The sequence below is a fragment of the Mya arenaria genome, chromosome 12, assembly GCF_026914265.1.
Source record: "Mya arenaria isolate MELC-2E11 chromosome 12, ASM2691426v1".
NCBI lineage: Eukaryota > Metazoa > Mollusca > Bivalvia > Myida > Myidae > Mya > Mya arenaria.
In genome coordinates, this window is record NC_069133.1 from 52473192 (window position 1) to 52497365 (window position 24174).

Genomic DNA, 24174 nt, shown 5'->3' on the forward strand with positions numbered 1-24174 from the left:
CTAATAATCAGTTTTACAAGTGACTTCACAGGAGTCCAACAATTTTGTTGAAATTTAATATCTTGAACATATCATCTCCAATCACTATTAAGAAACCTGGTCTTTCTTGACCACTATCTTTGTTTATCTTTGTACAACTTTGTACATCTTCATAGTTATAGGAAAGCTAAACTCTAGCTTAACATGTTACCGTCATGCTTATCATCTGATAACTTACAACTTTATAATTGATTCATTAGTTTTACCAAACTAATCCGTGAGTTACTTAAATAATTTAATTAGATTACTTACTACCTAACAAACAATTTAATTAGTGATTTCGAAATTGAAAATTACTTGCCCTATTCAGGCGATATACTTTATATAATGACATCTAAGGAATTACTTTTCGTTTTGCACGCTTTCTCTCTCAGACCTTACTATGATCCAAACAATGATTTATTTATATGATTTTTACAACTTTAAAACCATCACCAATTTACTCAATATTATATAAAATGATACATTGACAAAATACTACAATTATTTACACGACTATAACCTTACTTAATTTTAATGATTTCATATCATTAATGTCAAGTTAATTACAGGTAGCATTGAATTCATTTACCTATCTGATGTGTTTGACAATTACTTACAGTTACATGACAACTGAAGTAATAAAACCTGCCATTTTTCTCCTTCTTCGACATAAAAACATCACATTTTGCATTATCTTCAGTGTTTGCACTAAACCCTGAGTATAAGTCATTATTTTTTTGTATTTATGCAACTTTTATTAATGTTAGACCTGCTAAATTAGTTTACTCAGACTTCTTTTATTTACATTTCTTTCCATGTTAATTATTCAATTAATGTCCTTAAATGACTTAGTTTTCTTTTTCATATTAGTTATTCAATAACGTATTTAAATGATTTAGTTTAATACATGACAAGGTCTTCATTTGCATTTAACAACGTTTTTTTTTTTACACCTGTTTTACTTTTTTTGTTGTTGTTGAATTTCTCAATGTTTTTAACTTTGTTACCTTAAATACTCATTCTTTAGTTTATTCTTATTCAAATCCAATGTTTTTATCGTACCTAATATTGTGAAACGTTGTTTAGTCAGAAATTAGATTGCTAAGGGTCTCCTTCAAAAGAACAGCTTTGCTCTGATTGCATTTATTATCCAAAACTTTAAAATTTTGCCCCGTTAAATATCCCAAAATTATAGCAACACATGTCATATCTAGGCAAGAAATACAAAGTAATAAAACGTCACTAACTTTTGTCCCGTGGCCTGGTCGCGCTGCAATGTCCATAGTCACTCGAACCGCAGTTGTCATCATGTACCTTTTTCTTCTTCATTTCAAATGTGATCCAACCGTCGTCAGTACTCCGCGTTCGCATTCCCAAGTTCATCAGCATTGGCCTTTATCCTGGTCACGGCACCAAAACACTTGTGTGACGTAACAGCCACAAAACTCTCTATTTAGTGTTCACTTGAACTGCTGGAAGTCTTTAAGTTATTAAACAACGACCGTTCGAATGTCAGTTCTTTATTGTTCCACGTTCTTTCTAAGTATAATAATAAGTTCTAAATACAGCATGACATTTAAGGTAATCCCGCATCCTAACTGCCGTCCATTAAGGACCCAAGGCCGCTTTCCTTGCCTTGCCTAACCCCTCCTTTTTTTTTTATAACATGCTTTCATATATACTCCTAGCTCTTGACAGGCGTGCCTATCAACCACCCATTTAATTTCTGGTTAAATACAAAGAATGTCTTTTTTACAGTCATGAACTGTCAAGCTAATTGGACTAATAGCCAGCGGCTATCACGATCTGTCAACAGCTAGGTCTAGGCAATTTACATACAAATCTATCTTTGATAATTATGATGAAATATTTGTTTTTCGTTCCAAATAAACTTTGAAGTCTACTTTTGATTTTTTGTTATTACTTTAAAGTGTTTTATACGTAACTCCGTTACGTGACAAAATGAGCCCTTTTTAATAATAAAAATATGACTTCAGGTCATCGAACTGTATAAGCATACTACCTCATTGGCTGACACATTGTCAAAGCAAAGACTGACAAAGGGAGTGTGTATCAGATGAGTGCCAGTACTTAATGATTGCCTATCTGCAGCAATTTCATTGGCTGCAAATGTAGGTTGTATTCTAAGTAACACAGTCCATTAAGGAATCATGTACACACAAATAAATATCGGACTTTAGACAGCTGATGCTTCTTAACAGCCTTGCCCAAGAAGTTTAATGACATGAACATCCCAAAGCCTATGCTTTTTGTCAAATCTCCCAACCAACTTGCAAATTATATCAACGTCATGAAACATTCTTTCAGCAATCATTTCAGAAAGATAATTCTCGGAAAGTACTTAACACAGTACTAAAATCAAAGCAATAAATTGAGCTTCAGTATAATTTTCTGCAATCTTTCATAATCCAAGGCTGCAATTTTGCACAATTACCATACAACAACGTTCAATAACTCTTAGAAAAAAACTGACATTATTGGAAGGCAATTGCCAAGTCAATTGATTGGAGAGAAAGCCTCTTAGCACAACTGTGTCAGATTGCTATAGCAAGACACCAAATTCAATTTACAAATTTTGTGCCATAACTTCATTGTGATACTGCTCGTGAGTTCTCTGATGGCAATTTCTGAACATCATCTTGAAAATACAGATAGAGGCATTAGGATAAGTCTTTTATACATGTTTATTGTTTTCATCAAAGGTTTAAAACAGTATGTTAGATTTGTATGTTTTTAAGAGGAAACTCTCTCACATTCTATAGCACAAAGGGCTTGCCTGCAATGTGAAAAAGTTCAATGCAAAACACTACCATCCACTCGTTTTTTTTTCCAGATTTTGTTAGCTAATTTTTCCTTACTGCGGATTTTATCTTTTTAACCTAATTTTCACTATAGCCCATGATATAAGCATATCGCACACCGCTTTCATTTCTATTATTTGCCCCGTGTCCCCTGTGTCCAGTCAAAACTATTTGCAGCGTTGTTAAATGTTAATAAACAGTAAACGAGGCAACTAAGGTAGCTGTTTTCAATTTTTTTAAAGCTGTTTCTTTGTTCCCATTCTATAAATATAATTCTAGTCAGTTTTATTAAACTTGCATGAACTCGACTCGTACCCTAAAAATCACTTAAGTTAATTTTGGACTCATAATGGAACATAATAAGAAATCCCTAACAACCACTTTGCACAATGATAACTTTTTAAACAAAAATTCAAAATTTCCATTTGATTCAATTAGTTTTGACATATATACAAAAACCTACAACAACCTTTGCTATTCCAACAAAGATGCATGAAAAACGAATGGAGCTATTGGTGCAAACTCTTCCTAAAGACGTGACAGGCCTTTCGCAGGTATATTTTAGTATCAATTAACTTATTTCCAAAAATGCTTTAACAAACTCAATATTCCAGCAACCTAATTATAAATCACTTGTGGGCTATGAGATTATTTTACTGTCGCAATCTGGGAAATCCATTCTGCAAGCAAGGTACAATTTACAAAAAAAAAAATTGTACCCATGGCACCTGTAGCGTTACCTGCATGTTGCGGTAAGCCACATCGCAGGGAAAAGCCACATGCATGTTCTTTCAAGTAATATTCAGAAGCAGCAGTTGATACTTGCACCACTGGGTTGGCTACTGCAGAAAACATCTCCCCCCCAATTTACCACGATGACGCAATCTCTCTTGTATAAGCAAAAAATGTGTGGTAGGTAGTGTAGCTTAACTTTGAACTTAACAAATAAGAAAAATTGTTCCTACAAAAGAATACCAAAATCATTTAGTGTTTAGGTCAATGGTTCCCAGATTTAATTTTGTTTAAATCCACTACCATTTTTTATTATTTCAATATATTTGTATTTAGACAATGTCATGGTAATTATTCACACCAAGCAACCTCAGGTTGGCTAAAACTCCGCTTACTCGCTAGAAATGACAGAAAACTTCCTCATTACTGGCGGGATTTAAAACAGACCAAAGCTTTGTTAGAAGAAATCAATGACTAAGAGGATCAAATGAAAGAAACATTGGAATGTGATATGAATTTGTTATGTACTTGGCATAAACTCTTTATTGAGAAATATAGGCCCTGACTAGGCAAAAATTTGCCTGCCCACTCTGTTGCCTCTGATCAATAACCTTAGGATTCACAATCATAACTATAATGCAACCATATTGATTTTAATGGGTTAATTATCACAATTCTGTCAAAGAAATCCAATGTCCTTGCATGTGTACAAATGTTTCACCAGCTTTGCCAATTAGAAACCAATTACGGCTGATATCATCTCCCTACAGCTTCAGGTTAGTTCTCTGAATCCTTTGAAGTTCTTTCCTGGAAATAACAAGACTAGATAATAAATACAAAAAACTCATTAAATTTCCCATTGGTTTTAATTCTTCCATGAGATTGAAGAGTTAGAAACAATTTATTTGTAATTGATAAATCTAACTGTTCAGATAAAAGTTGTTTACCAGTAAAATGAAAGGTCAACCCTTAATAGGCATTAATCTCAATGTCACAAATATATGATGCAAAAAATGTCTACCATGCAAAGTATATAGTTGCAGAGTGTCTCAAACATTACACCAGTGACTGCAAAAGGCCTGAAAGATGATCAGCATGTCACTGCAAACTTCATTACTTTATACTGTAGTTTCAGGAAGGATAATCAATCAGTAACCACATCAATGCCACCTTTTGCAACTGATAAGGACTTTGTCAGTTGTTGTTTCAGTTGATGGTATCAAGACCATGAAGAGTCTGAGAGGGTCTGACCTTTAGAATTATCCTGGAAATAGGATTTGATGCACACAATGAGGTTTCAAAACTGTCATTTTGTGCATGATAAAATGAAAATGCCATGCAGTGCTATCACTGATATCATGTAAAACTCAGCCCTAAGGCCAGACCAAATTGATATTTCGTTCCACGGATTTACTGCTCCTATTTTTTTGAACCCGCACCTCCATTTTGATCGCCAAGCAGATTTTTTCAGGTAATAATTTATTAAAAGGCTAAAAATAATCAAGTTTAATTTTTCTACGCTAGTTTTCGTGTTTTTGTAAAGGGAAGTTACCGATGCGTAGTGTTTTTATACTGTATATCGATCGGTTTAGCATGGGTTCAATAAATTCAATCAAAATGGCCGCTTTCGGTATAAACAATGTGGCTCGAAGTTTGGAAATTAAATCTTATTTTTGACAATAAATATGTTTTGAGCATGCTTGAAGTCATTGTTGATCGTCTCATGCACTAAAGGATCATTATTTAAAGCAATCATTATGCAATAAAGCATATGTATCTGAGACTGGTAGCGATTATATTGTGTAATTAGTGACTCGTTTTGAATGGAAATCGGAATGATCAACTTAGTACCATTTTATTCAAGTCATAATACAAGGGACCAACATCATACCTCGTTACGACGATGCTGAAGATGTCACAGGTCAACTTAACTGGAACATGAATCATTATTTGGTCCAAATTGATGTATCAAGCTCATTTTTGATCAAATTCTGACAAAGCAACAATTTTGAACAAATATCTTTTCACAAATAGCGATATAAACACTGGTCTGGATAAACATATTAGTAAGCCTAAATTTATCACCTTATATTTTGTTTTTATTTGCAACATAATCCGGGATTGTAAAGCACTTGTCAATTGTAACCACTGCCCCGCCCACCCCTTGCCCTTGTTCCAGGGGTATACCAGGGACAGCAGAGGCATATTGAAAATAGTCGGGAATGGGCCTCACATAGGTATTCGGGGTTGCGGGGCCATTTGGCAGGGATTTTACCAGCAGTGTGTCCCTGCAGGTTGGGCATTTTACCCGGGTTTTGAGAGACCTGAAGTCAAAGTCCCCACTATTCTGGACTAAGGGGTGGGGGGGGGGGGGCATATACAATTGGCTGGTGCATAAAAACATCTAAATAACCAAAATAAGTACTCTGAAAAATACCCTTGTTCTTTTTGTTTTAATAAGCACATGTCATTGCATTTCCTGTGATAATAAAAACAAAATTTAGTCGATGTTATATGGAGTCTTATGTTTGATGATGCCAGTGTGTAAGTGATCATTTTTTACAAATCCAAAATCAATCCTAAGTTATGTCTAAATACAGTTGCATATTATGTTAAACTGATTCAGGTAGCAGGGGTGTAGAAATGTTTTGAAGTAGCAGGGAAGATCCCAAAAGTAGGGGGGGGGGGGGGGTAGTCTGGGGTGTCCTTCCCCAGTTATGGTCAAGGGGCCAATGCCCCTTGTGGGATTGAATTTAAGCCATTTTTAACCAAAATTTCTAGTGTTGGACTGTTGTGGTACATGTTTATTTTGTAACAAGGAAACAGGGAAACTTCTGTACTTGAATATGATACTGAATCTGAGAACTACCCCATTGATCTGAGTTTTATCCCCCCCACCCCCGAACCCACCTCCACCCCCGACCAGGGCCAACTAATAAACCAAATAACTGTCAAATTCAGATTCAGGATACTATTATAACATTCCAGATCACATGCCTTGCCATTTGCTAGCAATTCCCTCCTAATCGTATGTACCTTCTTCTCTACCACTTATATACTTTCAGCCACTGAATCTCTGTGATCCTCTGAAAATTAAACATCTAACTTCATTTTCTGTGGTTCTAGATATTTCACCTGCAGCTAGCTAATTCCGTTTTAATAACAACCAAAAGAAATATCTGGACACTTTGTGACGTTTATTAAAAGCGTACGAAATTTCACCAAAGGTACATGTAAAATTCATCAAAATAATGGATTATTTTTAGCAGTGACATCACCGCAAGCTTGTTTCATTTTGTTAAACATCCGGATAACACGCGTATACAAAAAGGAATGTTGCGTAAATGGTAATAGGACTAACAGAGGGCCAGACACGCTCATGTTGCAAACTTACTACGCTTTTTGGTGTCTGGAAAAAAAAAATTTTTTTTCACACTCTATTGCTTCGCTAATCATAAACTTCAAAACATCCCCATGGGGATGCGACTAATGAGGTCATGTATCGAGCCGATGTTATTGTATTCGGAGCGCTGGGAAACCCAAACCTAGAACTTGAAAACATTCCAGAGGGGGATGCGACTAATGACGTCACGAATCGAGCTAATGCTGCATTGTAGTCCGAACGCGTGGAAACCAAAATAAACAATACCATCAATCAGGGTTTTAACTTATGTAAACATAAAAACATGACAAAAAATAACAGATTTTATTTTTGATGATGCGGGGATAAATAGCCGGGTGAAGATGCTAAAGTAACCGGGTTATTTTACCGGCTTCCGGCCCATTTCTACACCCCTGAGGTAGATTTATATAAGTCGTTTCAAACTTAACTTAAAGCAGGATTATTTATTATTATGAATGATCGTCATATTAAAGTACGTTTTAATTATATAAGAAATTAGATTTATCCATATAATGTTTGTACTAAACACGGATGAATAAATAGTATGTATTCCGACATTTTCCCAATGTCCATTAGAGGTTCAGTTCAAGATGGCATTAAAATGGGTTTAAGGGCAATTATTTTGAACAATCTTTCTTATTTATATTGAATATAAGGAAAAATATATTTTTCGCTCTTCGCTCGCTTCAGTTTTTATGAAAACAGACAAAAAAATTTTTTTATTTTTTTTTCGCTCGCTCGCTCCAATTTTTTTTGGCAAAAATCCGAGGAACTAAACATTAATTTGGTGTGGCCTAACATAACATGAAAATAAGCCTTGCATAAACAAAATGCATATGGAAGTGATTTGGCTGAATGTAATGATACAGAATTATATAAGCACAATGTTGGTCCTCTGTCTTCAGACGCTTACTAAATTATATGTTCATAATTATATGTATTATATTTTATATATGTATATAATATATATATACAATGTATTATAACTTAAATGTACAATTATATGCCTAGACAAACACAACACTCAAAACTGAGTTTTGCAAAAAATGGAAAGGCCCTCTGTGAAATAAAAGAGATACTGTGTAATGAATCATGATGAATGGCAGCTACACAAATCTCTGAACGCTTACAAACAAATCCAATTTTTCTTTAATGAAAAAGTACAACAATCAGCGTTATTGTATAGTATTGATTTTCTGACGGCCTCGATGCTTTCATTTGTATATTGAAGAAGACAGCACGACGCAACTAGTGGATTGTAAAAAATGAACGTTTCTTTTTTTTCTCTCCTGATTTTCTCTCGTTATTCGTTCACAGAAATAGGAGACTGAAAGGCAGTCTCATAATGGCCCGCTGTGATGAACAAAATCCTCTGGATTTGGATGAAATCCCCTAGGTTTGGTTTTGCGCATATAAAGTTTTGTGATAAGTAAAGCCGTGATATTATATATATGGCTTAGGTGACAGACAATACTGTACATCTTCAGGGCAAGTCATGAATTACGTAATAAATTTGCATACGAAAAAGAACATCGGTTCTAAAACAGAATAACTAATTTTTTAAGAAAATAAAGTAGGAGCTTTTTAACAATACCACAATTAAATCAGTGTTTTTTTCATCTTTTGTGAATCCACGGGTCATGAAGGCCTTTTGACTTGTGAAAAGAGTGAAACTAAAATTGTGAAACAGACTAGATTCTTAAAACATTGATTATCAAAAAAGTGTTGAAAATGGGGCTCATATCATCGATTACTGTCAATTCTATTCTAAAATACGATTATTGAAGGAATTTACAATATTCTCTTCAAACAAACCAATCGAGGAAATGGATGCAAAATATTAAAAAAATCACATTAAAATTGAGAATTTTGCACATACTTTTGAGAACTATTTTTTATTGTGAGTAGGGCCATGTTTTCAACCCAATTTAAGGTAGAGAAAACACTTAAAATTGTCATTTTAAAACTTGAGAAAAGTACTCAATGGACTCTGATAACACCATTAAGAAATATATGGATAGTGAGGAAAATCTACTGAGAATTTTTTTTTAACAGTGGTCAAAATTAACACAAGCCCACTAGCCCTGCACTGGTAAAATATGTTTCGGGCTTGCTCAAATTCTGAATCTTATATAGCAGGGCTTGTTAAAAAAATTTGATGCCAAGCAAAAGTATAAGAATTCGGGCTTTGTTCATCGAAAAATCTAATGTCAATGACTGTTTTAATTTTAGAAAAAGAGCCCCTTTATAAACTATTGATACGACCACTCCTTCGAAATATCACCAATGCAATAATCTGCATGCCAAAGTCACCCTCCAACACTCTCAGCCTATGTGTCAAGTGACTTACTACTGACAAGACAACATCCCCATCAGGACTTGGTATAGCTGTTGCTTAAAAAATAATAAAGTCCCATAACTGGAAATAACCCAAAGTTACAGACCGGGGGAAATAATCAAACACACAATCAATAATCGGAGACCACTAAAAAGTTTCTTATTAAAACGCACAGAAAAACAAAGAAATAAACTATTTTAACAAAATGTTAATTTATATATTAAATATGTCTTGAAACATGTTAAATTCTGGTTTGCATTTGAAAGTATGTGTATGCACAGAAACAAGTGATTAATCAATAAAATCAATTTGAAGTTAAATCTGTCACTAGTTTTTGGCTTCCATATTATTCTGTAAATATCACAATTTTATTTTTCTAAAATACTCCTTTATAAATAAGGGTGAACCGGCAATTTTTATTAAACACAACCGTACCAAATAAGATAAATAACTGTTATAAAGCAGTTTAAAAGGCTATCAAATAAACAAGAGCATGTGGAGTAAATGCCAACACTTGTCTGGTACTGTTTTTTGAGTCCAACAAGGGGCATAACTCAATAATTATTAAAGCCAGAGTCCTTGCTTTACAGGTGCATTTTGTCATTTGTTACAATTGAACCAGCTTGTATTTTAATATCTTGAACGATTTTGGGTTATGACCAAGGTTGAAGTTTGTGGACAACTACATCAAGGCTAGGACAACACCTTAACCATTTTTTTTCTACAAAAAAATGGCCGAAAAAACTATTTTACAATGCTAGATAAAATAAAAAATTCTTACAGATAAGAAAATGTCTCCTTGAGCCCAGATTAGAAACTGTCTCCTCAAACCCAGATAAGAAACCGTCTCTTTAAGCCAAGATAAGAAACTCCAGAAAAGAAACTGTCTCCAAGATCTTCAAAATCCAATGAGAGAACAATACCATAAAGAAAACTACTAAGAATGAGACAAGCTTTCGGTATAGTAAAATGGGATGTTATAAATACTTAATCAACCGAAGCCAACACCGATTTAGAAAAGACACTTCTACACAACTCAGCATCTAGAATGTCTGGAAGAATGGACTAATGCAGTGGACAGAGGCAATGAAATTTATGTTATTTATTTTGACCTGAAAGCAGCATTCGATCAAGTTTTTACAACATCAAAGGCCATTAAGAAAAATATGGGAATCACAAATTAATGCATTGCTTAAAGATTTTTTTTCCAATAGAAAACATTTTGTTAATATAGATTATAATACCTCAGGATCGGAAAACGTCAACAGTGAAGTCCCTCTGGGGAGTGTCTTTAAAGTCCAGTCATTTTTCTGATCTATGTATATCAACGATCTTCCAAAAAAAAAACAGACTGTTCCTGCATATTATTTGCGGAAGATAACAAAATCTACAAGAGCATTTACAACCAATACATTACACTCAAAACTTAAGATGAGATATCCAAAATATTGTTCAAAACCTGGCAATTACCATTAAATGCCAAGAAAGCAAAACCATGCACATCAGTCTAACTGAACCCTGCAAATACTAAATAATAAAAGACTCCAAAATAATAAAAAGTGGACGAAGAAAATCAAATAGAATTAAATTATGTTGATCATGTGAACATCAAATTGTGAACAATATCACAAGGATGAATGAAATAAATCAATTTCTTCTTAACACACAATATTTGGAATTGTCAAATCAGACCAAACATCATACTGTGAAACCAAGTTTTTATTAAATCTTGTGTTAAGGCTACAATTCATAATTGCATGTACAGTACAACTGTTATAGAAAATTTTGTTAACCAGTAGAGCTCAACAGACAACAGTTCATGTAATTTGTAAATTTCTGCAAAAGAAATTAACCAGAGTAAATACATGGCATATGCAAACGGTATCAGTTAAATCTTAATACACAATAAAACTTACCTTTAAATTGTCTTACTTGTTTACACAGTAACCATGGAAAACAGAAACTTAATAATATTTTCCACCGTCGGTGCACATCAGCTCAGCATCAATAATCATACACGTACAAGCGCTTGCATGTTCTGACTGGTGCACAGGATAGCAATATTTTAATAACTAAAAAAGTAGCCAAACGTTTTATTCGACGCAAGTGAAAAAGTGGAATTCTAACGTGTGTACAATATTTTTTTGCCATTTGTTTGGTCGGTCCTAAAGTATGAAACCAAAATAGCGTCTGTCTAATATGAATACATAATACATTTTTTGCTATCCTTTGCTAAATACACCATATCATTGCAAGCGTCTTGTGATTGTCTAAATGATGACTTAACGTGTATCAAAATGAAGCCAAAAATTTCTGTTAAATATTTATTTACCGTCTTGTCTCTGATATTAGATACACTAGTATCTGTTGGTAAATATGCAACTTATGCTTACGTTAATTTAATTAAGTTTTTTAATTTCAATATACTGCACATCTCACAAATTAGCTGTGATACTGAAATCAAGAGTTGACATAAGTCATGATAATGCACCAGTCAATTGTAACCACGGCCCCCAGGTCCAGGGGTATACCGGGGATAGCCGGGGTAATGGGCCGTGATTTTATCTTCCAGCTGGCCCTGAAGTGCCGGGTGAAGCCGGTGGTTTTGTCCTCCCGCCAAAAATAGTGGGTGATGGGCCTTAACCAGGGTCCCTGGGGTGTGGGGGCAGTTGGTGGGGATTTTACCAGCAGTTTGTCTCCGCAAGGCGGGGGCCCGTGCCAAAAGAGCTTCGCTATTCACTTTACCCCAGTTTGGCTGGACGAAAAGTCAAAGTCACTGCTTTTCCCTGGACCTGGGTGGGCAGTGGTTACAATTGACTGGTGCATAAGACTCAATAGCTTTAACCATACATGCCATATTTTCTGGAGACCATTCAGGGGGATTTGTTCAAAAGGCTGAAAATTCAGGGGGATTTTGGTTGTATTCAGAGGGATTTTTTTAGCAGGTCTAAGTTGGCGAAATTTTAAAGTATTTTTAGACGCAAGTATGAAAAAATGTATTCACATATAGTTTGCTTTGAAAACCTCTAAACTTTTTCATTATACAGAATTATTTTATGTCATGATTTATCATATTTGTATGATACACTGTCATGTCATACTGTAATGCACTTGCAGAACAAAATATGTCATTGGAAAAATATGTTTTCGAGACAATTAAATTAAATTTACCTTCCTCCAAAGTCTTTAAAAAAATTGTGCTTAATTCTATCAGCTTTGATGACTTTCAGACAATAAGAGAATAGAATAAATATTATTAATTCTTCCTTCCAAAAGAGTAATATTTCTTTGCCTTTGATAATTACTACAAATTAATTGATCACTTGTTGTAGAAGTTTCCTTTTGGAGAGTTTCACTCACATACTGTGGTTTCACTTTGTCATTATTGCCTGATGTAAAATTTCAAAAAAAATATTTTTTTTTTCAACTAGTCAAGACCCTTAATATGAATGGGAGTGTATATATTAGGGATGCAAACGAATGGCAAAATTGATATTCAAATATTCAGTAATTCTTTCGATCGAATAATCTATAACCTAAATGAATGTTTTAGATGATCTAGTAAACTATAATTATTCATTATAGCCGGGCATTTATATCCTTCTCTGTCGTATTTGTCATTACCCTTTTAACTCAGTACTCAGTATAACTATGGAAAAAACCAAACCAACTCAGGAAATATTAAAATGAAAACAAACGTGGATTTTGACTCATCTATTGTAACAACAATACAGAAAGTATACTCTAAAATGCTATATTATACAGTTGCATTTCAAAGCATGAACGGTATTTTGACAAGTGGAAAACAGTTTGTGGCACGTAGTAATTAGCACATCACATTCATATCGTCACGGCGATTTGAAATATATTGCAAAACTTAATTTGAAGCCAAAACCAGAATTTGGTGTCAAGGTCGACTCCCTTTGTCCTTAATTGATCTGGTCATTAACATTTCACCGAAAATATTTGTAACTTGTTTGATTTCACTTGTCTAAAAGCCAGTTATTGTATAATTAATGGGACTGTACCTGACCATATGCCCTCATTGACATATGAAGCGTGTATAGTGTATTGTCCTCACATTCAAGCCAATGGCATTAGGGGCCAGTTGTTGTAAAAAGAAGACAAACAAATTTTATAAACAACAATACAGATGTAGGTGAAAGGTTTTTTTATCTTAAAAATTCAATAAAAAATACATTGAATATTCGAATACCAAATGTTCGATCGAATATCTGTTTGCATCCCTAGTATATATCCATTCCAATGCTGTTATTAAATATGGCTGTCAGAATGGCAAACTAAAGGATTTTAACAAACCATCAGATGGACAATACCTCCCATGGCCATGTCAGTTTCAACTATGGGGACAAAACCTCCCTCATCATTTTGGCAAGGTGGACAAAACATCCAGGTCATTCACACCATACTGCACCCGATTTGCAGACACATTGGTGGACAAAATAAACATTGTGCTCCCAAATTGATAAATGATCCAACTCAGATTGATGGCTTATTAAGAAGTGAAATCACATCTCATTGTTGGTATGAAGCGTACCATTTGCCAATTTAGGTGTTTGTCCACCAATCTGGGCCGTAGGATAGGCTTATCTGGACCATTATCAGCAATGCAATGCCACATCATGTAAGTGTGAAATCTCTGGCTCACAGCATTACTTAGAAATTTAGAGTTCTCAGCACCACAGACCTATGATATTTTGGTCTGTGTTAGCACTGATTAAAACTCAGGAAAGTTATGTCCCATGTAAGGTTCTTTACACTGGCTTAATAAACAAAGAGTCTTGTTAAGAGGTAGGGTATGGTATCCAGATCTCCTTTTGAATCTCACTCTCTTCAGTCTTCAGTTGGAACTGCTGTCTCTTGACAGCTGAAAAAGTGATATGCCTGTGTAGATATGTATACCTGAGTTTTTCATTTGACATCAATAGAAGATTATAGAGAAACATAATTATATACCGGTATACACATATATACAAAGTCAATGTGTTTACCGGGGTATATACATGTATATTCTCCTGTCTGTGCTGCACCGCAATAATATTAACATACATGAACAAGAGCAGAATTCTTTTATATTATGAAAAAAAATTTAACTTTTCATAAAAATGAGTCTACATTGTAATAACTGTTCATACAAGTCTTTATATAAATAAAACATGCATACTCTAATAGTCTAGTAAATAAATTGTCTGTAGTTGATGTTTAGTCAGTTTACATGAAACTTTTTATGTAATTTCAGTTGCTGAAAAGAAGGTGTTAGTCACTGTTCCCAACATTGATGTGCTTCTTACAGACATTCTCTTCATGGAGATCATCAGACCTGCAGAAATCAGCTACTCATATAAAATCAGGCCTGCCAAAAACTTTGGTGTCCCTTTTGTATGTTATACCACAGAAAATTGCATATTGATTCTTCAACCTCAGTCATTTTTTGACGAAAAACATTGTGGTTGTTGGCGTGTCAGCATTATACAAAAACATTGGCCATAACTAAAAAAGTAAAGATTTTCATATCAAACTTGGTACACAAGACTATGTGAAGCAAGGCCCATAACTCTGACTCATAGTTGTTGAGTTATACCCGTTGTTAGACTGGAAATAACAACAGTCAAGATTTTTTTTTTTGTATTTTGCACTCTTGTTTACTTTACAAATAATCTTCCTCAAATTTCCTAATATTTCAGCTTTTATTCAGATAATTACCATTTAAGTTAATGATTTCTCAAATTCACTTGCATGTCAAGTTTTCTTGGAAATTGTAAATTAATTATGAAACACATGGATTGAACAGAACATTCTATATACCATTGAACTTTGGCAAAATTTATTAGCAAATATTTGCCTTAAACAAGTTTATGAAATAGAATTAATATATTTCAGATTCAAAAATATTCAATGGTTGACTTAATCGCCGCCAAGCCATACCATGGATGTTCTCCACTGACAAATGCTCATTTTTTATCGGGAAAAGTTGTCTTGCTACAAAGAGGGTTTGTATTCTTTTATCTATTTTGACTAAAATAATTTCATAGCTTGGTTAATGATAAGATTATTCAGTGTATGCTGATTTGTGGTCGTTTCTGTAGAATGAGGGAAAATTGATGTATTGTCACACCCTCAGTGCTGTCCTATGTGGTGGTGGGCTATTGTGATAGGGTGATTGTCTGTCATCTTCCATCATTTTCCTTCAAACAACTTCTCCTCCCAGACCACTGGGACAATTTCATACAATCTTCACAGGAATGTCCCTTTGGTGGTCCTCCTTCAGATTCCTTCAATAAAAGAGGTTCATGCAGAACTCTGGTCGCCATGGCTGCCGAAAGAAATACTTTGAAAATCTTCTTCTCCCAATTTCAACATAATTTTCCGGAAGGTGACCCTGTATCAAATTCCTTCACCCCATGTTGATTAAAAAAAACATGGCCGCCAGTGAGCGGGCTACTTTTTACAATATACATCTAAATGGAAAATTATGAAAATTTCAATAGAATCTGCTGGCCAAATTTAAAAAAAACTGCTGTGTTCTTTTACAATAATTGGAGATATCAACTTTAAACTTCATTAAAGTATTCAGAGTAACAATGTGCTCTTTTGTGACAAGTTATGTATAACTCCAACTTAAATATTGTAAGAGTTATGAGTTCTGGCCGTTTTTAACATTTTAAACAGATACATATTTTTCATGTTTTTATACGCCTGTTTAAAAAACAGGACATATTCATATAGTTTCACCTGTAGTGTATGAGCGGCAGGTTCAGTATGTTGTCCTATCAATATTAACAATTCAGAGTGCTATGTCCAATCAGGTGAGTTATATAGGGACATGTTGGCCCCCTTGTTTTAATTTATGGCATAAATTATACAAATATGTTTGTACTTAAAACTTGGTACACATAATATAACAACAATTGTATATTCTATGCATATTTGTTCTATGATATAAACTTTAAAAGTGCACTTTGACTACTATAGGGGGTGGGGGTGCACACCTACTGGATCTGCTAGTACATGTTCTATAAAACATCCTTTATCGTATGCATTTTTGTTTCACATACCATTACGGTGGCTGAACTATTTAAGTAAGTCAGGTCCCTTGTTCCAGATAAACAAACAAGCAGTAGTTGCTGGATTTTTTTTAAGGAACTATTTGTGAAGTTGATTTAGGTTCATTTTGATGTATTTCACTAAAAATTATTGTGTCAATAGGTATTGACTGTCAAACCATTCCTACAAACCATATTTCACATGTTCATTCAATTTGTTAATGTTGACCATTGACATTAGCATATGGACTTGAATTGTGACAAAACTCCCCTTCACAATATTGAATTTTTATATTATTTCAGGTAATCTAGTGATGTGGCCAGTTGTATACCTGTAACAAGCAATGCCTTTTTACTGTGTTCAATATTTTAACTGCTCTCTTTTTTAGGGAGTGCTCCTTTGTGACAAAGACTTTAAATGCAGAGGCAGCAGGAGCTTTAGCCGTCGTGATTGCTGATAATGATATAAGTAATGATGTGTCTTTTGTGGATATGGTCGATGACAATACTGAGAGAGAAGTCCATATTCCTTCAATGTTTATGCTGGGAAAGAATGGGTATAGTAGTTGTTTCTTTTGCTGTCTGTTTTTTTATATGCCGTTTTTGCAATGTCTTTTTCAACTTTTAAATTTATCAGGCAAATGAGCTTTTACCTTATGGGCTGAAGAATTGAAATGATGCATTTCAAGGTTATCAAACACACCAGCCGATTATACAGTAACAGTGCAAGCAGAACAGTCTGGTCCAAAATTTACGCAAGAAATAGCAACATTTAAGGAAATTACATTCTGAATAATTCCACATATAATGAGTAGATACCCATTTTTAACACAGTTGTATTTCTTTGTTTAATATTTGAAATGAACCACATGCATACATCTTCTGATTATTATTCGAAATGAACAACATGCATACACCTTTTGATTAATATTCGAAATGAACAACATGCATACATCTTTTGATAAATATTTGAAATGAACAACATGCATACATCTTCTGATTATTATTCGAAATGAACAACATGCATACACCTTTTGATTAATATTTGAAATGAACAACATGCATACATCTTTTGATTAATATTTGAAATGAACAACATGCATACATCTTTTGATTAATATTCGAAATGAACAACATGCATACATCTTTTGATTAATATTTGAAATGAACAACATGCATACATCTTTTGATTAATATTCGAAATGAACAACATGCATACATCTTTTGATTAATATTTGAAATGAACAACATGCATACATCTTTTGATAAATATTTGAAATGAACAACATGCATACATCTTTTGATAAATATTTGAAATGAACAACATGCATACATCTTTTGATAAATATTTGAAATGAACAACATGCATACATCTTTTGATTAATATTTGAAATGAACAACATGCATACATCTTTTGATTAATATTTGAAATGAACAACATGCATACATCTTTTGATTAATATTTGAAATGAACAACATGCATACATCTTTTGATTAATATTTGAAATGAACAACATGCATACATCTTTTGATAAATATTTGAAATGAACAACATGCATACATCTTTTGATAAATATTTGAAATGAACAACATGCATACATCTTTTGATAAATATTTGAAATGAACAACATGCATACATCTTTTGATAAATATTTGAAATGAACAACATGCATACATCTTTTGATAAATATTTGAAATGAACAACATGCATACATCTTTTGATTAATATTTGAAATGAACAACATGTATACACCTTTTGATTAATATTTGAAATGAACAACATGCATACATCTTTTGATTAATATTTGAAATGAACAACATGCATACATCTTAAGATCATTTAAGTAAAAAAGTCCTACCATGCACAGTTACTTTCTCTCATTAAGTATATCTTCTGTAAAAGTGATTCTTTAAAAAAAAAAAAAAAACAGCCACAGTATGAAAATGAATATGAGGGAAATTTGATGTATTGTCACACTCTCAGTGCTGTCCTATGTGGTGGTGGGCTATTGTGATTGTCTGTCATCTTCCAACATTTTCCTTCAAACAACAGTGAAGTACAGTGTATGGCTATCTATAAATTCTAATATTTTTTCAGTCACATAATAAAGACAACATTAGAAAGATTAGGCATCCAATCAGCCAAGATCAACATTCCAGTAAATGCAACCGGTTCCCCAACTCATATAGTTTCTCAGCCCCCATGGACTCTCTGGTAACAAGGACCGCAGCAGGAAACCAACCATGTGCCAGCATTTCCCTTGTGTGTGTACCAGCTTTTACAGATGTTTTGGAGATATTGTGGTAATACTTCTATGTAGGGTGCCAATATTTTTGGATTGTTATCCTTACTTGCAGTATGGATACTTTGTAAAAAGTACATTCCAAGCTATAACCAATGAAGCCAAATTTTTGCCACCTTTGTGTCTCATTTAAGGCAGCACAACCATAAAGATTTTGCAGTATTATAGATATTGCCAATTTTAGATAATAAATACTAGCTCAGAATGATAAAAATTATGAAAGTGCCATTTTATATTTTTGCAGCCTATCTATATCAGCTTGTATATCAAATTGTCCTTTTAAAGCAAACCTACCTATTGTGCTACAAAATTATACAATCTCACTCATACGGTACATGCTAACTAGTGACAGAGGATCAAATAAGTTATACTTGAACACAGCCTTTAAGTGTACATTGCAGTTCTCTAGACTTAGTTTCAGATATGCTCACATTTTGAATATTCTCTCTTGGGAAAGATTAAGTAGAGAGTTTCAGCTGATAGTTTTATTGATACTGATCAACTTGTTAGCTAGAGAGAAGGTCATACCAAGTTTTATTGATACTGATCAACTTGTTAGCTAGAGAGAAGGTCATACCAACGGTCAACAAGTGTGCCACTTTGTCGTTTTTATAATTCATTTAAAAGAAAAACTTGCAGAAAATAAATTAATTACCTTTAAGTGAACTACCTTTTTGATAAAGATAAGGCCCATTTTTGAATATTAACATACACACTAATCATCCTACTGGTATTTAGCTCATCGTTTTTTTCGAAGTAAAAAAATGGTTTAGGTGCTGTCATAGCCTAGATGTAGTTGTGCACAAACTTCAACCTTGGTCATAACTCAAAATCATTCAAGATATTAAAATATAAGCTGGTTCAATTGTAACAAATGACAAAATGCACCTGTAAAGCAAGGACTCTGGCTTTAAAAATATTGAGTTATGCCCCTTGTTGGACTAAAAAAAACAGTACCAGACAAGTGTTGGCATTTACTCCACATGCTCTTGTTTATTTGATAGCCTTTGCTTTATAACAGTTATTTGTCATATTTGGTACGGTTGTGTTAAATATGTGGGTTCGCCCATATTTATAAAGGAGTATTTTAGAAAAATAAAATTGTGATATTTACAGATATGGAAGCCAAAAACTAGTGACAGATTTAACTTCAAATTGATTTTATTGATTAATCACTTGTTTCTATGCATTAACATACTTTCAAATGCAAATCAGAATTTAACATGTTTCAAGACAATGCTTATTATACATGCTTATATATATTAACATTTTGTTTATACTTTTTGGTGTGCTGCAGGTTGTCCTTCATAGGAACGTATTTATCCTCCGTGGTTTATGGTGTCTAATGTGTGTAGCCAAATTGTCTATGCAATAATTGTAACTATTGAAATTGTTTATGAATATGATTGAATTGTTAACATATTTTACTATTATAGAGTTATTGTGTACATATAGGATCTCTCACACGTCGTCTTATAATACCGATATACAATTTTATTCATCGAGTTAGGATATATGCAAGTAAGAGAGCCTTTGGCGAGCTTACTTACCTATTTCCTGGATGAGTCGAATAAAATTGTGCATTTTATTTTGACGAGTCAGATTCTTTTTATTATATGCTTTTTCCGGCAAAAAAAGCAAAAATGACTCACCTGTTTCACCTGCTCTACTGACAAGATGAATACCATTTTCCATTCTACACAGAAGTGTAGTACCCTGAATAATTTGAAACCACACAAACATCCGATCAATTAAACTATGTTAAAAGTAGAATGCATACTAATTTGATATCCAGTCAAAATATCATCACACTATACTTTTAAGGAAATTTGCTTTATTAAAAATCGGAATATCATACCCGGTAAGATGTCATGATTTTTATAAAATATGCTCGTTTTCTGTTTGAACACATGAAGTATGGAGCGTTTTTAAAAAGGTATTTCATGAACTCAAGACGAAATACCAATCTTTCCTCTTAAGATTTAGATGGAAAATACTACTGTAATAAAATATATTTTGATCATAAATAAAAAATGAGAAATAAACATATGACTTGCTAGAATATTGCCAATCGAATATTGCGTTTTAAGCAATTATTTTTGCCAGTTAATTTGTTGACAAGCATGTTGAGTGATATATTTTCTGACCAATAGAAATAGAGCAATGTTATATTACACATGTGTTATACAGAAGTAATATGTGATGGCAATATTAAACCAGGAACAAGGCATATGATAAAATGGATTTTATATTTTTAGTTACATGTACCGGTACTTGTAATACATGTAGGTTATAATAATTAGATGTAACATAAAACATGTAAATTAAGTTTTGATATCATAATCTGTGATGTAGCAATTTGAAATTGTGAACCAGTAAATTATAAATAAATACTGATAATTTTTATATTGAATTTTAAAGTAATTTATAAAGAAGAGTTACATATTTTTGAGAAAATAAGTTTGTCATGTATCTTAAAAGCGTAGTTTTAATTATTCATGTATGTAAATGACATATCTAGTGATGGAAGTCAACTTTCATCTTTTGTTTATAGTATGTAATAATACAGCATGCTCTATATTAAAGTGATATTGTGATTAGGAATGGAGTTTAACATTTGTAAAAGGTTTTAATGATTGTGAAGTGTGCAGTACTCTCTTGGTATGCACTTAACCCAATTTTGTTTGTAAACATATATTTGTTATGAAAACAAAAGTTGAAGGATAACAAGCACTAGCAGTAAACACAGTGTTGTCACACGATAGAACCTGATAGGACTGACAGTATCGTACACTGTGAGAATCCGATATAGCAATCTTTTTACAATGAAACCGAAAGTATAAAATAATACAGCAGTTGTAATTGTTCATTTAATGGCTATAGTGCTGAATTGTGTACATGAAGGCAAATATCTACCAGGACAGACATGTTTAGACCTTTAAACAATTTATTGCTCATATTTATTATGGTTACTGTAATATCTGAGTAAGATTAAATCTTTGAACATTGTATTTTGTGAAAGTATCATGGGTTGAACTCATTTGCCATCAGTTTTCTTTTTTTAATCATTGTATCGAAAGTCTCAAGTTCTTCTATACTACCCAACATTTTTTTTTTACAAGTGTAAAAATAGCTGTGGCCTTTCCAGGTGTTATTAAGTTCAGTATTGAGATTTTATAACTTCAGGCTATTGTCGCCGAGTGGGTTCTCATCCCCATTTTATTACTTATTAATATGTTACACCAAATTCATTTTCCATATATTATTCATTTATCAATTCGCTTTATTGTGAGAGGTATCTTAACCTTTTCTTTCGACTCCCTAACAAGAACTGATTACCACTTACACTACAACATACAATTTCTTTTTTAGACAACGCCCATATAACTATTAACCAACCATACAAAATACTTATCAAACTTTCATTCATACCAGCCCCTAAAGTAACCTATTGTCTTTACCTTCAGAACAGAATTCATAAGAATCTAATTCACACCTTCATGTTATATGCTTTAATCTAAGTAGGAAAACTGTTGACCAAGTTTCATTTAATTAATTATGGAAGATACAGTATGTCCAGTAATTAAGAACAAGTCTAGCAGATGTCTGTAACTAATATTGCAAAGACTATGAATTACTGCTAGACCATAACAATATATAGTAATTAGTAACTATGATTTCCACATGTGGCCTTGCAGACAAATTCTCATTAATTCAATTTGAGAAAAGTATAAATAATCAATTAATATAAATAATCAATTTTGATATAATGAACTGTTTTATAACTCTGTGACACTATTGTGCACTTGTGAAGATTGTTTTTTGCTTGGGCATATGCCCCAAAACCGTAGGACCTTGAAATGAATATAATACACTTTGGAAACAGTTTCGAAAGAGGTCTAAGTCACTTTTATTTAGCTTGCTTAGGACAATAATCCTTTCATACTCAAACAGACCTTCCGCTATTTTTAAGGATTGGCAATTATCAACTGTAGAAAAGCGTGCCTTACTCTAATTTGGATAATCTATGAAGTCTTGTTGCGTTTGTCATATTTTTAAATGAATGTAAAGATGATGTTTTGTGTTCTACAAAATGCTCGGAAATTAGCAAGAAGGAAATTATTGTGTAGAAACTCTTTGCCTTTCACTTTTACCTGTTTTTGTTAAGAATTATGATGCCATTGTTAATTATGATTTATGTATTTTATTGTGACTTAGATGATTATTATTGAACTTCTTATCTTTGTTTTATTACTTGCAATTGTTATGAAATCCATTTCAAATCTGCATAATAGGTTTGTGAGAAGATCAGTTCATTGTTTTGAACCACATGGTTTTTGCTGCAGTGATTTTTCAAAGTAAAATGTCAGGATACCGCAAAGCTTTCAGGTGTCATTGTTGTGCGAACAAATTAACATTGACCGTAGCTTATCAACTGTTTTATTGTTATCCACATGGATTTTTGTACACAAGTTACCAGTAACAATAGCTAGATGCTAAGCACAGCCCATAACTCTTGCTTTTATAACTGTGTAGTTTTGCCCTTTGATAGACTGGGGGGCAGGGGATTAGGGCAAAAACATCAAGTTTGTAAATAACTCAAAAACCTCATTCAGGCTGTTCTCAAGTACACATGCTATCAGTGACACTACTGTGTTACTGTGTTGTAGCTCCATAACTCTGGTGTAAATAATAGTCATATTATGCTCATTTTTTAACTGAAAAATTGACAACGTAAGGTGTGTTGGAGTTTCCTTAGCGGCACTTTTGTTTAGATTGTGTTTGCTTGTGTATAAATATTTTATTCAGGTCTCTTTTGTTTTTCTATTATAGCCATATTTTTAGTGTCTCAATGCCAACATGTTCATTGTAGATTTATGTATATTTTTATGTCACATAAATTTAGGCAACTATTACTAATTAGAATTTTGTAGGATAGTGTGTACAAGAAGTTGGAAACATCAGAGAGTGGAAATATTTCACCTGTAACATGAATTAAGAAAATGTTCTTATTTTAAGCCGTATTCATAATTTTGTTTTTTAAGATGTTTTAACAGATTATTTCTGTATTTGATATGTATTCCATATATATGTAGAATTAATTATACTTTAATCGATTCATTTAAAGACTTGTGAGCAAGTTTGTTTCAGAAGAATCAAGATACTTTATACATGTATGCATATATGTTGTTGCCAAATATGTTACCAATGAATTTCCTAACCACCACAAAAATTTATAACAATGATCCATAATAAACACATACAATACGTACATTTTGGCTGGGTCATTATAGAATAAGAAGTTGAGCCTAGCCTTTCCAGAAATTAAATGATTATAAACAAGAGCCATCACAGGAACCTAACAAATGTGGCCGATTGGGCCTTGTCAGATGGATAGCCAAATAAAAATGTTATAATGCTATGAAGTCTGTTTGGGGCAGCATTGACGTTTAAATGTGGCCTTGACCTTTGATATGAAAAGAATAACTCA

The 24174-nt window shown here is 33.1% G+C and overlaps 2 protein-coding genes across 4 annotated transcripts in view; one reads left to right on the plus strand and one right to left on the minus strand.

The window, feature by feature from the left end:
* LOC128211385 (complexin-like) overlaps positions 1 to 11330 on the minus strand; it is a 60595-nt gene extending 49265 nt beyond the window's left edge. Inside the window, exon 1 of one of the 2 annotated variants that reach the window (XM_052916120.1) lies at positions 11249 to 11330. The gene's annotated coding sequence lies outside the window, so the exon portion shown is untranslated. Of the gene's footprint in view, positions 1 to 11232 lie in introns of both variants that reach the window. The other variant, XM_052916119.1, reaches the window with a different exon arrangement.
* A 267-nt stretch (positions 11331 to 11597) lies between these two features.
* On the plus strand, positions 11598 to 24174 carry LOC128211992 (PRADC1-like protein). 2 transcript variants are annotated; one of them, XR_008257364.1, is made up of 6 exons: positions 11598 to 11686; positions 14577 to 14716; positions 15218 to 15327; positions 16770 to 16937; positions 18479 to 19204; positions 19254 to 24174. XR_008257364.1 is itself a non-coding variant. In XM_052917193.1 (5 exons), exons 1-5 carry the CDS (start codon positions 11614 to 11616, stop codon positions 18597 to 18599), a joined length of 612 nt encoding a protein of 203 aa, XP_052773153.1. In that variant the 5' UTR covers positions 11598 to 11613; the 3' UTR covers positions 18600 to 24174. The 2 variants fall into 2 exon arrangements, 1 of the variants encoding a protein (XP_052773153.1); XM_052917193.1 differs by having other exon boundaries at positions 18479 to 24174.

Coding starts and splice junctions, on each gene's coding strand:
- LOC128211992 (XM_052917193.1), top strand. CDS start 11,614: ATGAAGCCAAAAATTTCTGTTAAATATTTATTTACCGTCTTGTCTCTG. Junction 11,687..14,576: donor AGATACACTAGTATCTGTTG/GTAAATATGCAA, acceptor ATGTAATTTCAG/TTGCTGAAAAGAAGGTGTTA. Junction 16,938..18,478: donor TTTATGCTGGGAAAGAATGG/GTATAGTAGTTG, acceptor ATATTTTTTCAG/TCACATAATAAAGACAACAT.